The 15,951-nt window shown below is 46.4% G+C and overlaps 1 protein-coding gene across 2 annotated transcripts in view; it reads right to left on the reverse strand.

The window, feature by feature from the left end:
* Positions 1-4,258: 4,258 nt before the first annotated feature.
* Positions 4,259-15,951, reverse strand: part of ZNF3 (zinc finger protein 3) — a 527,297-nt gene continuing 515,604 nt past the window's right edge. Inside the window, exons 1-5 of one of the 2 annotated variants that reach the window (XM_068968858.1) lie at positions 14,046-14,113; positions 10,514-10,591; positions 8,838-8,964; positions 6,481-6,594; positions 4,259-5,429 (exon numbers count right to left, since the gene is read on the reverse strand). In XM_068968858.1, coding sequence (XP_068824959.1) covers positions 4,417-5,429; positions 6,481-6,594; positions 8,838-8,964; positions 10,514-10,582 — 1,323 coding nt within the window. In that variant the 5' untranslated portion in view covers positions 10,583-10,591; positions 14,046-14,113 and the 3' untranslated portion in view covers positions 4,259-4,416. Of the gene's footprint in view, positions 5,430-6,480; positions 6,595-8,837; positions 8,965-10,513; positions 10,592-14,045; positions 14,114-15,951 lie in introns of those variants that run through there. The other variant, XM_068968857.1, reaches the window with a different exon arrangement.

Here is a 15,951-nt window from a genome sequence, read left to right on the forward strand (position 1 = left end):
TCCTTTCTACATGAAACCCTTCCACTGATGGGTTCATTGCATCCTGAGGCAGCCTCTTCCCTTTAAAAACACCTCTGATTGCCAGAAACTCCTTAGTGAGCTGAAAATTGTGCCAACCCGCAGGCTTACATCTCTTAGTTGCAGAAAAAAAGTTATGAGCTGAACACTTGTGAAGTTTTCTTTGCTGCTACTCAATCATCACATCCATCATCATCTTACCTTGCAAACCTCCCAAAGCGAAGGGAAACAGACCACTGGGGTCATATATTTTGTCTGGTCAGTTTGAGGCAAGTTAGAGCAATCTGGATCAGGACAGTAGACCTGCATCCATTTACAGCAGTAAATGGGTGCATGGAACACACAGGTTGAATTCTACAGAAATGTTTGCCACAGTACTGGGGCAGGGAGGAAGACTGATTGATTCAGTCAAAGGTTTTTTGTTGTTGTTTTTTTTCCCCCACAAAAGTATCAGAGCCATCTGAGTGTGACCAGGTCCAGGTCACCAGCTTGTGGTCCTTTCCCTGCAGAAGGAGCCATTAGAAACGTACCATGTGCTATTAATAGTTCTTAAAACTTATGAGCTGCACCTTCCGCCCCATCAATTCCTCACTTCTTTCTCAGTAATGAGGACCTGCTTCTAGGTATTTCTTAGACTGAGGAGGTTTAAATTCTCTCAATTTATAGAGGAACCACAGAGACCGAAAGACCTCCTAGATTCCTAGAGAAAAGCTATGGGGGTAGAGCTCCCGGGCGGGGCGGGTGGGGACCGTCATGCGCTTCCGTAATCTTTCCGGAACCAGTCCTGTTCCCTGAGGAGCTGTATGGTTAGTACCCCTGGCAGGATGTGCTTCTCTTCCATGTTTCCCTCCCCAACTTCCAGCCCAACTTAGTGCTTTGACTTACCCTGAATTTTGAGTTTTTTAGGAAAGGTGTTGAAGACAAGACATCCTGAGGTGTCCATCGGGTGGGTTTCTCAGAGCTCTCACCCCAGGGCTTGCCTAAGGCTGACTTCTTACTGTTGTCTTTCCTGGCTCCATGCCCCTGCACTCCTGGTGTCTCTCTCCTCTTCTTAAAATGTTACTAGTCTTAACCTTGAGGAACCCAACCTCATGACCTCATTTAACTGTAATCACCTCCCTAAGGGCTCTGTTGCCATAAAGTCACACTGGGGGGTAGGGCATACAGTGCATGAATTTTGTGAGGGGCACACAGTTCAGGACAGTTGGGATCTTGTTACTCTTGGTATTTTCCCGTAGGCCCTAGCACATCATCTGGCAAGATGGTAAATTTAGATTTTTGTTAACAAAGTGATAGAAGACCTGATCGGAGCTGGGAGAGGAGTTATAAAGTCATTTACATCTACTGTCTTCGCTCATCTTTGTTTATAAATTTCTGAGCCCTATTCTGGAAGATCCAAAGGCCTGCTTAGAACTTCAGGGTCTCAAAGGCAAAGGCACAGAGGTACAAGGGAAGCTCCTGGGGGCCTCAGGGGTGGGAACCGAAGGGACACGGTTTGTGCCCTCCCATTAACCTCCTAACGACATTCTTGGTTCAACCGGGTTGTCTACCAGGCAGTGCAGTGGGGCTGGGGAGGTGGAGTCTGTGGGCCCTTGCTTCTCACAAGCTTAACTTCTGGCAGGATTCTGAACAGTCTGTGGTAACCATTATTGCCCCATCAGGTGTCACAGTGGATGTGGCATCACTGGCAGATGATGACAGAATGGCTTGGGGGCCTCTGTGGCCATTCATCTTGGTGAGCAGAGATCACATTGCCACTTCGAATGATAGGACTAAAGCATCTATCTTGGCATCCTGTCCCCTTCAGGACCCACACTGGATTCATTTTGGTGAGCAAAGGGTTTATTTTAATAATTTTTAATTGTCCGAGGCCCACTTGCCAGACTGTATGGCTTAGCTTTTGGTCACAGCCTAAGGAAAGCCTTTAGGGCAGGTAGCTAGTCTCCTATAGTGAAGCCTGTTGCCTGTAATTGGCTCTTCCTCAGGGTAGATTCCCATAGAGATGGGAATACGAGACCACCTTACCTGCCTCTTGAGAAATCAGTTTGCATGTCAAGAAGCAACAGTTAGAACTGGATATGGAACAACAGACTGGTTCCAAATTGGGAAAGGAGTACGTCAAGGCTGTATGCTGTCACCCTGCTTATTTAACTTATGTGCCGAGTACATCATGCAAAGTGCCGGGCTGGATGAAGCACAAGCTGGAATCAAGACTGCTGGGAGAAATACCAATAACCTCAGACACGCAGATGACACCACCCTTAAGGCAGAAAATGAAGAGGAACTGAAGAGCCTCTTGATAAAGTGAAAGAGTGAAAAATCTGGCTTAAAACTCAACATTCAAAAAAGGAAGATCATGGCATCTGGCCCCATCACTTCATGGCAAACAGATGGGGAAATAATGGAAACAGTAACAGACTTTATTTTCTTGGGCTCCAAAATCACTGCAGATGGTGATTGCAGCCATGAGATTAAAAGACACTTGCTCCTTGGAAGAGAAGCTATGACCAACCTAGTCAGCATATTAAAAAGCAGAGACATTACTTTGCCAACACAGGTCCATCTAGTCAAAGCTATCGTTTTTCCAGCAGTCATGTATGCATCTGAATTGGACATCCATACTGACGGAGCTGAAGAATTGATGCTTTTGAACTGTGGTGTTGGAGAAGACCCTTGAAAGTCCCTTGGACTGCAAGGAGATCCAACCAGTCCATCCTAAAGGAAACCAGTCCTGAATATTCATTGGAAGGACTGATGCTGAAGCTGAAACTCCAATACTTTGGCCACCTGATGTGAAGAACTTACTCCTTGGAAAAGACCCTGATGCTGGGGAAGATTGGAGGTAGGAGGAGAAGGGGACAACAGAGGATGAGGTGGTTGGATGGCATCACCAACTCGATGGACATGAGTTTGAGCAAGTTCTGGGAGTTGGTGATGGACAGGGAAGCTGGGTGTGCTGCAGTTCATGAGGTCACAAAGAGTTGGACAAGACTGAGTGACTGAACTGAACAGGGGTGGATTGCTGATTTCCAGATTGGTTCTTACCCGTACAGAGAGCCGCCATCAGGAAACCAAGCTGCCTTTTACTTTTTGTCTTATCAGGGCTTCTGCTTGGCATTCAGAAAGAAAGTTCTTAAAGTGGGGATGTTATTTATTGTCAGTCCAATAACTGTACTGCTACTCTTCACTGATGTGACATGTGCCTCTCTCAAAGCCCCAGATCCTTGATCCTTGGGGCATAAGTGTTTCAAAAATCAGAATTTTTCCGTTTGTAGAAAGGTATTTTACATAAAACCGCTTAGGGGTTTGCACTAATACTCCATGTGCTGCGCTGTGGTTAGTTGCTCAGTTGTGTCTGACTTTTTGCAACTCCATGGACTGTAGCCCACCATGCTCCTTTGTCCATGGGGAATTCTCCAGAATCCTGGAGTGGGTTGCCATGCCTTCCTCCAAGTGATCTTCCCAACCCAGGGTCTTCAACTTTGCAGGTGGATTCTTTACAGCCTGAGCCATCAGGGAAGCCAAGAATACTGGAATGGGTAGCCTAACCCTTCTCCAGGGGATCTTCCCAATCCAGGAATTGAACTGGGGTCTTCTGCATTGCAGGTGAATTCTTTACCAGATAAACTACCAGGGAAGCCAGCACTCCATTACTGAACATATTGGAACAAAATGTGTGAATATGTACACTAATGGGGATAAACAGTCTTTATTTCACCAGCAAATAAATTCAGGTCATCTCAGGTTTGGTAACCAAACGGATCATAAGAAAACATATTTGCTCTCAGATTTTTTAAATTGTAAAATTTAAAAAAAAGGGATTGTGGAAATATATATATATATATATATATATATATATATATATATATATATACACATAGGCCTTAGAAATTTATATATAAGGATAAATGTGTAAATAGATATCTTTGTTGTTGTTTAGTCACTAAGTTGTGTCTAACTGTTTGTGACCCCATGGACTATAGCCTGCTAGACTCCTCTGTCTATGGGATTTCCCAGGCAAGAATATTGGAGTGGGTTGCCATTTCCTTCTCCAGGGGATCTTTCCCACCCAGGGATCAAACCTGCGTTTCCTGCATGGGCAGGTGGATTCTTTACTGCTGAGCCACCTAGGAAGCACCGTGTGGTATGTGGAACTTTCCTGACTAGGGGGACCAGGGATCAAACCCGTACCTCCTGCAATGAAAGCACGGAGTCTTAACACCTGGACCACCAAGGAAGTGCTCTATTAATTACTGCATCCAGAAGGTTGGCTACAAGGAGAGGGTCCCCACAGAAAAAACAGTTCTTGTTTATTAATTTTCATGAAACAATCAGGTTATACATACTTGCCGTAGCAGTTAAGTTCTGGGCTTTAAAAGGTAGCTTTCCCAGTTAATCTCATGCAGATACCTGCTCTCTGTGGGTACCCTGATGCTTAATAAAGCTTGTGCGCCAACTGAAAGACTTTCCACATTTGTCACACCTGTAGGGTCTCTCTCCAGTGTGAATAACCTCATGTCGATGAAGATTTGCCTTAAAGCTAAAGGTTTTCCCACAGTCTCTACACTCAAAGAACTCCTCCTTCGTGTGGATCCTCTGATGCTGAATGAGATCGACATTCCGACCAAAGGATTCTCCACACTCACTGCATTTGTGGGCATTCTGTTTACTGTGAATCTGTTGATGGCTCATAAGGGTTGAGTGCCGGCCAAAGGCTTTTCCACATTTAGCGCACTTGTGGGGTTTCTCTCCGCTGTGGATTAACTGATGTCGAATAAGCGTTGAATTCTGACTAAACGTTCTTTCACATTTGCTGCACTTATAGGGTTTTTCTTTGGTATGGATCCTCTTATGTTCGACGAGATACGCCATCTGACGGAAACACTTTCCACAGTCATGACATTTATATGGCTTTTTTTGTGAGTGACACTGTTTGTGGACGATCAGAGCAGACTTCTGTTTGAAAGCCTGCCCACATATGTCACACTCAAAGGGATTCTCTGAACTGTGAAGTCTTTGATGTCGAACAAAATTTGCCTGTCGCTGGAAGGCTCTTCCACATTCGTGGCATTCATAAGATTTTGCGTTTGTCAGAGTTCTCTTGTGCCTCAAAAGCCGTGATCTGTGATGGCAGGGTTTTCCGTACTCATCATATTTGCCCTGCTGTGTCCTTGTCTGAGCTCTCCGACTGTGAATAAGGTTAAGGCTTTGAAGGAAGTCCTTACAGCACTCATCACCAGCAGCAGGGAGTGAAAATCCGTAAATGTCCACAAATTCATCACATTCACGTAACTCTTCTGAAGGCTCCTTGGCTGTTTTCTGCTTTACCGCTGACATCTTCCATAACATTAAATCTTCAGAAGTGTTCTCCTTTGGGGTGAGCTCTTTCATCTGGAATCTGGCTTCCGAATCTAGCCAAATAAAAAGAATATACAAATTACCTGACTGCTACAGAAGAAAAGGAAAGAAGCAACTGTTTGTGATATGAGAGACTCAAACAAGGCTAAGAAGTGCTTACCTGGTTCCATCGCCATATTAAAGAGCCAGTATTCTGATTTTCATAGGACCCTCAGCTTTCATATCAGAAAGAGCTCTTGACATCATGAACTAACCAACTAACATATGCACAAGTGTGTCAGAGAACATGAGAACTGGACACACCCTTCTCCACTAGTGGGGAAAACAGCTTCCTGTTGGTACCCAACAGGGTCACATAGCTCTAGGACAGAGGGAGCATCTTGTACTTTCTAGAGACGCACGTTTTTCACAATTCTGGGAGAAACAACTGCTTTAAAATGGAAGCAGTGTATCAGAGAGAAAAGAAAAGGAACCTGAGAAACAGCACAAAAGCCAACGGAACAGAGCAGTGACTCTCAACCACGGATGGTCCTGCTGGAGGGGTAGTAGGCAGAGGCCAATGATGCTGCTTGACATCCTGTGAGGCCCAGGATCAAACAGCCCAAAACGTCAACAGAGCTGAGGCTGAGAATCCAAGGAGCGGAGGGATGTGGTAAAGGGTAGAAAGAAGCAGCCATCAGGACTCAGTAAGTAGGAAAAGGCAGGAACATCAAGAAACACCAAGGGGATGTGGAAAACAGAATGAAAGCAAGGGAACAAGAGAAAGTAGAGAAAAAAGGGTAAGTGATGAGGGTCGAAAAAAGGAGTATCTCAAATGGCCCGAGAGCTGTCAGAAAGCACCAGCCTGCCTCTAGTAGAAATAGGATGAGCTTTATTGCAGGAGAAAGAGGATGAGCTTTGCGGACTTGAAATCCAATCCCAGCTGGGGATTATCTCTGGGGAACAGGGGCAACGATCATACCCACCACCATCAGGGGACAGTAGGGATGAACGAGCAGAACACATGCCAAACTCCGGGCTTGGTATCCGGGTGCAGGCGGGGCCTCCTGGATGGTGTCCCCAACTCTGCATGACCCCCAGGGGCCAGGTCTGCTCCTCACCCACCTGGGCAGGCACTACCGGAAGCCTTCCTAGTCCCCGCTCTCTGCAGATCCAGGATCCACGGCTCTTCCCACTGTTCCAGCTGACAGATCACCTCAGGTTTGGGAAACTGAAATCCTACTTGTGGGGAAGTAAATGGGATGTGGTGGTTAGCGAGTGGCAGGAGAGATCCCAGAGCTCAGTCTACCCCTGGGGGTCTGGGTGGCAGGGCTGCAGCAACAAGCAGAGATCAGGACAATAATCAGAAGGATTATCTGAGGAGAGGAATCGGCACCATCTTTGCGAAAGCTCGGCATCTTGATTGAAAGCCTGAACAATATTCACACTCGTGGATATGGTCATTTCACTCTTAGGAATAGAGCCTAAGGGAAATGAGGACAAAGGTTAATGGGCAAAGGTTAATGCACCCCAAATGTTCAGCAGAATCCTAACAGTGCAAACTGGAAATAAACCAGATGTCAACAGGGGGAGGATTAAAGTATAGCCAGATGTGATGAAGGCAGAGTATTAAGCTAATATTGAAAATCCATGAGTTCAAAGGACATTTCTTAAAACAGGAAAAGGCTCCCCAGGTATTTTAAAGCAGAATACAAAACTCACATGTAGCATGATTCAAAGTTCATGTAAATTATGATCTGAATTTGTTTTTAAAAACTACATGTGTTATGGTCTTCCCTGGTGGTCCAGTGGTTAAGAATCTGCCTTGCAATTCAGGGCACACAGGTTTGCATTCCTGGTCAGGAAACTAAGACCCCACATGCTGCTGAGCAGCTAAGCCTGTGGACCATAACTAGACAGTCTGTGTGCTGCAATGAAAGATCTTGCATGCCGCAACTAAGACCTGGAGCACCTCCCTCCCAAAAAACTACATGTGTGAGTGTATATACACACAGATCATCCTCTTCTTAGGACAGGGTAAGTGAAAGACAGTCGTGTCTGACTCATTGCGACCCCATGGACTGGGCAGTCCATGGAATTCTCCAGGCCAGAATACTCGAGTGGGTAGCCTTTCCCTTCTCCAGGGGATCTTCCCAACCCAGGGATCGAACCCAGGTCTCCCACATTGCAGGTGGATTCTTTACCAGCTGAGCCACAAGGGAAGCCCAAGAATACTGGAGTGGGTAGCCTATCCCTTCTCCAGCGGATCTTCCTGACCCAGGAATCAAACCAGGGTCTCCTGCATTGCAGGTGGATTCTTTACCAACTGAGCTATGAGGGAAGCCCATTTACCACAGGATAACTTTCCAATAAATCCATTCTTCATAAATCCATCATATGTTGAAAATATTATAAGTTAGAAATGCATTTAATGCACCTAAACTACTGAATATCATAGCTTAGTCTTACTTACCTTAAACATACCAAGAATAGTTACATTAGCCTTCAGTTGGGCAAAATTGTCTAACACACAGCCTATTTCATAATAAGAATGATGAATATCTCATGTAACTTAGTACTGTACTAGTGAAGAACAGAATGGTTTTAAGTGGACTCGTTGGCGACCCTTGTGATCACACGGCTGTCTGGGAGCCCCGAATGCTTTCAAAACAAAAATAAACATTAAAGCATCCAGTGGTGGGTGGACAATCCCACAAAGGTGGTCAAGAATCTGCCAAGAGTGTCAGCATGGGGTCAAACATACTCCAGAAAGAAAAATCCATCGAGAAACCTCCCTCTATAGGAGACTGCATTGAATAAGACAAGGGTGGGCTCCCAGGAAGGTGGAAGCTGAGCAGGTGCAGAAGTGAAGTCAGTGAAGAATCATCTCCTGGGCACCCAGTGATGGTGTAAGCAAAGAAGAAAACCATTTTCAAACAGAAGAAAGAAAAAGGCTTTTCAAGAGAGGAAGAGGGTAGACTTTGGAATCTGCATGGGCCACAATCTTTTCAACTCCTAGAAGTCTTGTAGATGTGGAGGAGTCAGGCTGGGGGATGAATGTCTTCAGACTCTAAAACAAAAGGAAACTACTCATTATCCACAATCCCTTACTTGAAAACGTTGAGGCCTGATTTGTTTCAGGACTCAAAATTTTTCCAGATTTCAGGAAGGTGACTTGAGTGTGGGTATAGTTTCTATTATGTACCACCCTCAACAGGGGTTGAGCTGAAACCTTAAAAAAAAATTCTGATATTTCTGATGCCATGCACATATATATGGAGACCAAATGAGAAAAAGGATGATAAATAGCTTCCTACAGGATAAAATCAGGTTTAACCGCCTGATGCCTTCAGGTTAGGTCTTTTAGCCAAATGAGTTATGATAAAACTGGCTTTCAGAGCTTTTTCTGCTTTGGGCATTGCACATAAGAAACCAAGGACTTGCGCAGACACTCAAAGTCAAATCTTAAGCCAACTCATTACCCAAGGAGACAACGTGTCTGTAGTTGTCCAGCATCACGTCCCTGTAGAGGGCCTTCTGAGCCCAGTCCAGCGTGTCCCACTCTTCCCTAGTGAAGTACAGAGCCACGTCTTCAAAGGACAGCAGCCCCTGGAAACACGGAGACTCATTACAGCTGCAGCTCTTATCACAACTCTGTGGGCTACAGTATTATTGTTGTTCTACAGGCAAGGCTCATCCAGTTAATTAGCAGACTCAGGGCTCAGCTCAAGCTCTGACCCTCAGGCCACGCATGTTCTTTCTTCTGCACTAGAGTCATACATCTTCTCTAGAGGGACACGTGGTCAGTGTGTGAGGCTTCTCTGGCCATTTGGTCTCTGCTGCGGTCATTCAGATAGTGTCAGAACCGAGTCAAATCGTGGGGCACCCAGCTGGTGTCAGAACTGCTCCGTGTGTAGAGATACCCCACGTGCCTGAGGGCAGAGGTGAAGTGAGGAAGCAGAGAAACAGCCGTGTCCTCCCCAGGCATGCGCTCCCCGCCTGCCTCCCTCCCCGAGGCCAGCAAGGATGCACATGCTGTTCCTGTCTTTACAGAGATGCTCCTGTGCCTGCCTTCCTCGTTTCCACTCTCTCTCCACCCCTAACTGGACCAGTTCTGTAAAGAAAACCTATACACATATCTGCAGTCACCTCACAAACCCCCCTCTGACTTCAGTCTTCATAGCTCCCCAGGAGTGTCCTTTTGAGCCTCGCGCCGGCCCTCTGCCCACGTGTGAACATAGGAGAGCAATACAGTTACCGCAGGAAATCAGAGATTTCACAGAAACAATGATTTTTGAGCTGAGTGTTAACATATGCAAAGGTGAGTTTGCCTGTCGGCGGGGAGAACAGGGGATGCACAAGGGTGGGGGGGTTGGGAAGAGCATTCACATCCCCACGTGCAGGTCCTCTGGTTTCAGGGAAGGCGGGAGATGACCCCAGAAAGGCAGGCAGAGCTCTGTGTTCCCTCAGCAAATGTGGACACGCTGGGCCAGTGGGGTCAAACTTCCCCTTGCACTCCCTCCTGTCCAAGACTGGTCTTTACAAATGGTCACAATGGCTTCCTCATGCATCTTCTGACTTCAACTTGACATCTCACAATCAACCTTCCTCTTGTTACCAAATCAGTACCTAAACTTCTACTGTACCTTTTAATGCAAGGGATCAGAATTATATGAGCTTGTTTCCATACCTCCTTCCCTAAACGGCTTGGAAAATCCTTAGGGTAAGAGTTTCTCTCCCAGCACAAAGGACAGAACTACCTGGCACACAGTAGGTACACAAGAATGCTCACTGACACAAACAGGCAGCAACTGTGGTGATGGCAGCTAAAACTTACAGGGCGCTTGAAACATCACTAGATCCTCTGCCAAGCACTCCAAGAGCCTCACTTCACTGAATCCTCACATGACAGCTACTGTCATGACCCCATTTTACAGATAAGGAAACTGTGCCCCAGAGAGATTAGGTGACACGTCTAAAACAGAGCCTGGATTTCAGCCTGTCTGAGCCCAGAGTTCAAGCTCTGTACATCGTACCTTCCAAGAAGGAAACACCCCCCAGCTGATAAAGATGGCTCAACCCCAAAGGCCAAGTGAAAAGCACTGCCTGGCTGCTGAGACTACACTGAGGAGGTGGAGGCAGGGGAAACCCAGCTCACCTTCCATGGGACTGGCAGGGACATGGCTTCCATGGCCTGGCCTCCGAGATGGAGCTGGATCCTGGCCATCAGGCTAAGCTGGAGAGAAAAAGAAAACAATTAAGGTCAGCCCTGAATCAAAGCTCTCTCACTAGACGGACTTTAGACGGGGAATGCCAATGGGGCCATCAAACCTCACGTAGTACAAAGTCACAGTGTTTGGTATTGGAATGTGGGATTACAATGAAAGCAATCGCTAGAATGGTCTTAGGAATTTCTGATGCTAGATCAATTTCTAATTTTTATCCTAGGAAACCTGCACCTCTGCCCTCTCCCTCTCTCTAGAATATATTCTTCAGCACCTCAGTGAGAGACTCGATATATCAAGGGACCAGACTATAGGAAAAAACAGAACACTAACCTGCGACCTGTAGCTCCAGCCTGGAACCCAAACCGGAAGCAACGTGGCAACAGGCGCCCAATCAGGACTTGGGTGGCAAGTGTGAACTTGTCCCTAACATGTGTACCCCTCCTCCACCCAGGAGCAGCAGAGAAAGTCGGGTGTGCTCCCCTACCAAATCACAGAGGACATCCCGCCTTTTTGGTTTCCAAGCAAGGTTTTATTGGGGCCGCTACTGCAGCAGTGGGGAGCAAGAACAGAGAACAGGTTCCCCTGCTTGCTTGCTCCCCGAGGCTGGGTGGAGGAGAGTCCTGTTTCTTTTACTTAACCTGCCTCCAGCTTTTCCAAGCTGATCTTCTCAAAACTCAGCATAGTTGAGTTTTCCCTTTTTTCCACACTAAAGTTTCTCCTGCTTGCTTTTGACTCTCTGCCAAACATGTGATGGTGGCCAGTTCACTTAGTATAGCAAGCTCTGCCTGAAAAGCCTTGGCCTGCTCTCATTTGGGTGGTCTGAGTTTATTTCTACGTCACACAGAATCAGCTCAGAGAGTATAACAATGATTTTAGGGAAGTTATAAGAGATTTTAGGCTACATATGATATATAAAGAGCTAACTGTTGTCAAAGGGGCTTCCCAGGTAGCTCAAGTGATAAAGAAGCCACCTGCAATGCAAGAGAGGCAGGAGACTCTGGTTCGATCCCTGGGTTGGGGAGATCCCCTGGAGGAGGAAAAGGAAACACACTGGAATATTCCATGGACAGAGAAGCCTGGCAGGGTCCAAGGGGGCTCAAAGAGTTGGACACCAACTGAGCAGGCACAGCTGTTGTCAAAAGAAAATTCAGAGGACTTTACTTGATATGAACAGTTTATGGAGTGAAAACCAAACTGCGAACAAGGAGGCTTCAAAATAGAAAGTCTTAAGAAGTTAGGCTCTCCGCACTTACCCTTCAGTTTATAAAACATGCAAATGGGCGGCAGAATAAGCCACTCCCTAATATACCACTTTGGAAAACTGATTATTTTGAGCTGCAGGCACTTAAAAAACAGCTGTTTTTTTAAAAAGGTGGGCGGGCAAAAGGAGAATTCCCGGGTGGTCTGGTGGTTGGGATTCAGTGCTTTCCTTGTTGGGGATCAGGTTCAATCCCTGGATGGGGGAACGAAGATCTCACAAGCCATGTGGACTCACTTGTGCTAAGTCCCATGTCAGCAAACTGACACCTAATACTTAGCCTAACTGCAGCTTCAGCCTCTTCCAGGTATAGAACCTCCCTCCCCTTGCCCTAGGACTTCCCCAGTGGCTCAGTGGTAAAGAATCCACCTGTAATGAAGGAGACGTGGGTTCAATCCCTGAGTTAAGAACATCCCTTGGAGAAGGAAGCAGCAACCCACTCCAGTATTGTTGCCAGAGAAATCTCATGGACAGAGGAGCCTGGTGGGCTATAGTCCATGGGGTCTCAAAAGAGTCATGACTTTCAAGAGAGTCTTAAGAGACACAACTTAGCAACTAAACAACTCGCTTCCCTATGAAGATTCCATTTATAATAGACCTGAATTCTAAGCCATCTCAGGGGTTAATCATTTTTCCTTGGGAATCTCCATGTTTATACAAGGTAAGTGTGCATGCATGTGCAGGCGTGTCCGACTCTTTGCAACCCCGTGGACTGCAGCCTGCCAGGCTCCTCTGTCCATGTAATTGTCCAAGCAAGAATATTGACCCAAGGTTTGAACCCATGTTTCTTGCATCTCCTACACTGGCATGTGGATTCTTTACCACTGTGCCCCCTGGGAAGCCTCTTACCTGAGGTATACATGTTAAGAAACTTGTTTGTTTTCATTTTTTATTGCAGGAATCTCAGCTAAGTACTCAGAAGGGTAGAGAGAAAATTATTTTCCTCCTGTGCACAGGAATGAGGAAGTACATTGTTTTCTCTTGGGACTGGTTACTAGAACTGACAGTCCTTTCAGAAGAGTACCAGGGTACAAGTTTACTTGTTTGTAGCTGCTAGGAAGCTGCAAGGTTACCCAGACCTGAAGAAAGCTTGTTTCCTTTAAGGACAGAGCCAGCTCTTCATGGAAAATTAGGACAGTTAAAGTTTTGGTTCTGCAGCTCTGGGTAGTTGGCCTGGGAATATACTTAAACTGTGGCCTCCACTTTGGTTCTTCTTTAATAAATTTAATGTTTCTCTCAGGGAGTACACAAATGACGAGATACAGAGGATTTCCACTTTTTTCTAGTGCCTTTCTGGCCACTGGCAAACATTGTTTTATGTAAGTGCATTTTTAAGAAAGTCTGTCACATTCTGTTCTCCTTCCTTAAAAACATTGTTCGTAAGCCCTATTGCCTCTTAAACAAGGAGGCACTTGTGATCAATAGCTCCATGGCTGGGTAAGGGACATCGACCCTTTCATTATGTAAAGTAGATTACCTGCTGTGAGCACTGTGCGTTTGGAACTCAGAATCCATAATTCAATTTATAACAAAATGTGCAATGCAGGAGACCTGGGTTGGATCCCTGGGTGCAGATGATTCCCCTAGAGAAGGGAATAGCTACCCATTCTTTTTTTTTTTTTTTTTTTTTAATGTGCATTTATTTGGCTGTACAGGGTCTTAGCTGCAGCATGTGTGATCTGGGATCAAGCCCTGACCTGGGAATCAAGCCCAGGCCCCCTGCATTGGGAGCGCAGGGTCTTAGCCACTGGACCACCAGGGAACTTCCACACTCCAGTATTCTTGCCTGGAGAATCCCACGGACAGAGAAGCTTGGTGGGCCACAGTCCATGGGGATCGCGAAGAGTCGGGCAGGGCTGAGCGACTAACAAACAAAGCCAAAGCAAACAATAGTATTAACCAACCATTCATTCATCGAACTCTGTACTTCTCTAAAGCCAGAAGACCTGACATGATACTCAGAGGCTGGCGTCTTCAGGAAGTCTCCCGGTAAATGCCCTGAAGACCGGGGGTTTGGGGTGGGGGGTGGGGGCACGGGATTCGAGGGAAAGGGGTTTGTCTCTCCAGCCCTCACACCTGTGGCGGGGCCACCGTGGCTTCCCCTGGCACCCCACTCCGCCCATCACACTAGCTCTTTTCTCCCCAAACCTCCGCGCCTCCGACCCCAGCCGCGCCTCCTCCTCCAGGAAGTCCTCAGGATGCACCTGCGGCCGCCATGGAGCTGGCCAGACTCGGAATTAGGTCGGGACCTCGGCTAACCTCCACCTGAGGTGTCCATGCGGAAGATCCCTGTGCCTGTCGCCCGATCACTAGCGCAGGCCGAGCAGAGCGTCCCCGCCCGAGGACCTTCTAGGAAGCTCGGAGGAGTCACAACTCTCTGATCGGGGTAAGCGATGGGGCGGGTCGCGGGGAGTGTGCGAGTAAAGGGGCGGGGCACTCATGTCTCATCGCAACTGCCGCTTCTGGTCGGAGCCAATCAACCGCCGCAGATGGAGTGGTCTAGGCCACGTGATTCCCAGGTTGGTTACACCAAGTACTTTCCTTTCCCACCGATTGTAGCAAGATCTCCAGGGCTGAACCCTTGTGTAGCTGGGTATTTTTAAACCTTCCTTTTGGGAGTCCAGAGTGACTTTTTAGAGAGCCGACCCTGGATTAGGCAAAAAAATGTAAAAATAAATAAATAAATAAATATAATGAATAATACACACGTATAACAGTGTCAGACTTTATTTTTTTGGGCTCCAAAATCACTGCAGATGGTGATTGCAGCCATAAAATTAAAAGACGCTTACTCCTTGGAAGAAAAGTTATGACCAACCTAGATAGCATATTCAAAAGCAGAGACATTACTTTGCCGACTAAGGTCTGTCTAGTCAAGGATATGGTTTTTCCAGTAGTCACGTATGGATGTGAGAGTTGGACTATAAAGAAAGCTGAGCCACTGAAGAACTGGTGCTTTTGAACTGTGGTGTTGCAGAAGACTCTTGAGAGTCTCTGGTACTGCAAGGAGGTCAAACCAGTCAATGCTAAAAGAAATCAGCCCTGAATATTCATGGGAAGGACTGATACTGAAGGTGAAACTCCAATGCTTTGGCTAACTGATGCGGAAAAACTGACTCCTTGGAAAAGACTCTGATGCTGGGAAAGATTGAAGGCAGGAGAAGGGGATGACAGGATGAGGTGGTTGGATGGCATCACCGACTTGATGGACATGAGTTTGAGCAAGCTCTGGGAGATGGTGATAGACAGGGAAGCCTGGCGTGCTGCAGTCCAAAGAGTCAGGACTTTTGGGTTTGCAAAGAGTTGGACACAACTGAGCGACAGAACTGATGATTCCATATACATAATAAAGAAGAAAAATACAAATTGTGTGAGATTTCCCTTTAAGTCTTTATTGGGTCATATGTATATGTATAGTTTTTAAAATTCCATTTGCATTTTTTAAAGTGAACTCTCTACATTGTATTTGGATGTTTTTCTTCTGGGGTACCAGGTTATGGATTTTGATCTCAACACCTCTAATGCTTGCTTGGTATTTCCCTCCAACTCCAACCCACTGGCTGAAATGTAGAGCAGGAAATGGGAAATGAGAAGACACACTTATATGTTAGTGCCTCAGCTATCTATCCAACACTAGGCCGTTCATCCTGGGGTAAAGGAAAACAATAGATAGCTTTGCTTATGTGGTATTTTATTCACAAGACAAGTCACCTTTGGATTGTGGATTCCTTCCTTCATCTGGTGTAGTTGCTTATTTATTGGCAAAAACAACTTTTTATTCAGACTGTTTTCAAGCTGATAGGCAGAAACACCTTCAGTTCAGTTCACTCAGTCATGTCCGACTCTTTGTGACCCCATGGACTGCAGCGCACCAGGCTTCCCTGCCCATCACCATCTCCTGGAGCTTGCTCCGACTCATGTCCACTGAGTTGGTAATGCCATCCAACCATCTCATCCTCTGTCGTCCCCTTCTCCTGCCTTCAATCTTTCCCAGCATCAGGGTCTTTTCCAATGAGTCAGCTCTTTGCATCAGGTGGCCAAAGTATTGGAGTTTCAGCTTCAGCATCAGCCCCTCCAAAGAACACCCAGGACCTATCTCCTTTGGGATGG

The sequence above is a fragment of the Capricornis sumatraensis genome, chromosome 3 (genome assembly GCF_032405125.1).
Source record: "Capricornis sumatraensis isolate serow.1 chromosome 3, serow.2, whole genome shotgun sequence".
In the NCBI taxonomy this organism is placed as follows: Eukaryota; Metazoa; Chordata; class Mammalia; order Artiodactyla; family Bovidae; genus Capricornis; species Capricornis sumatraensis.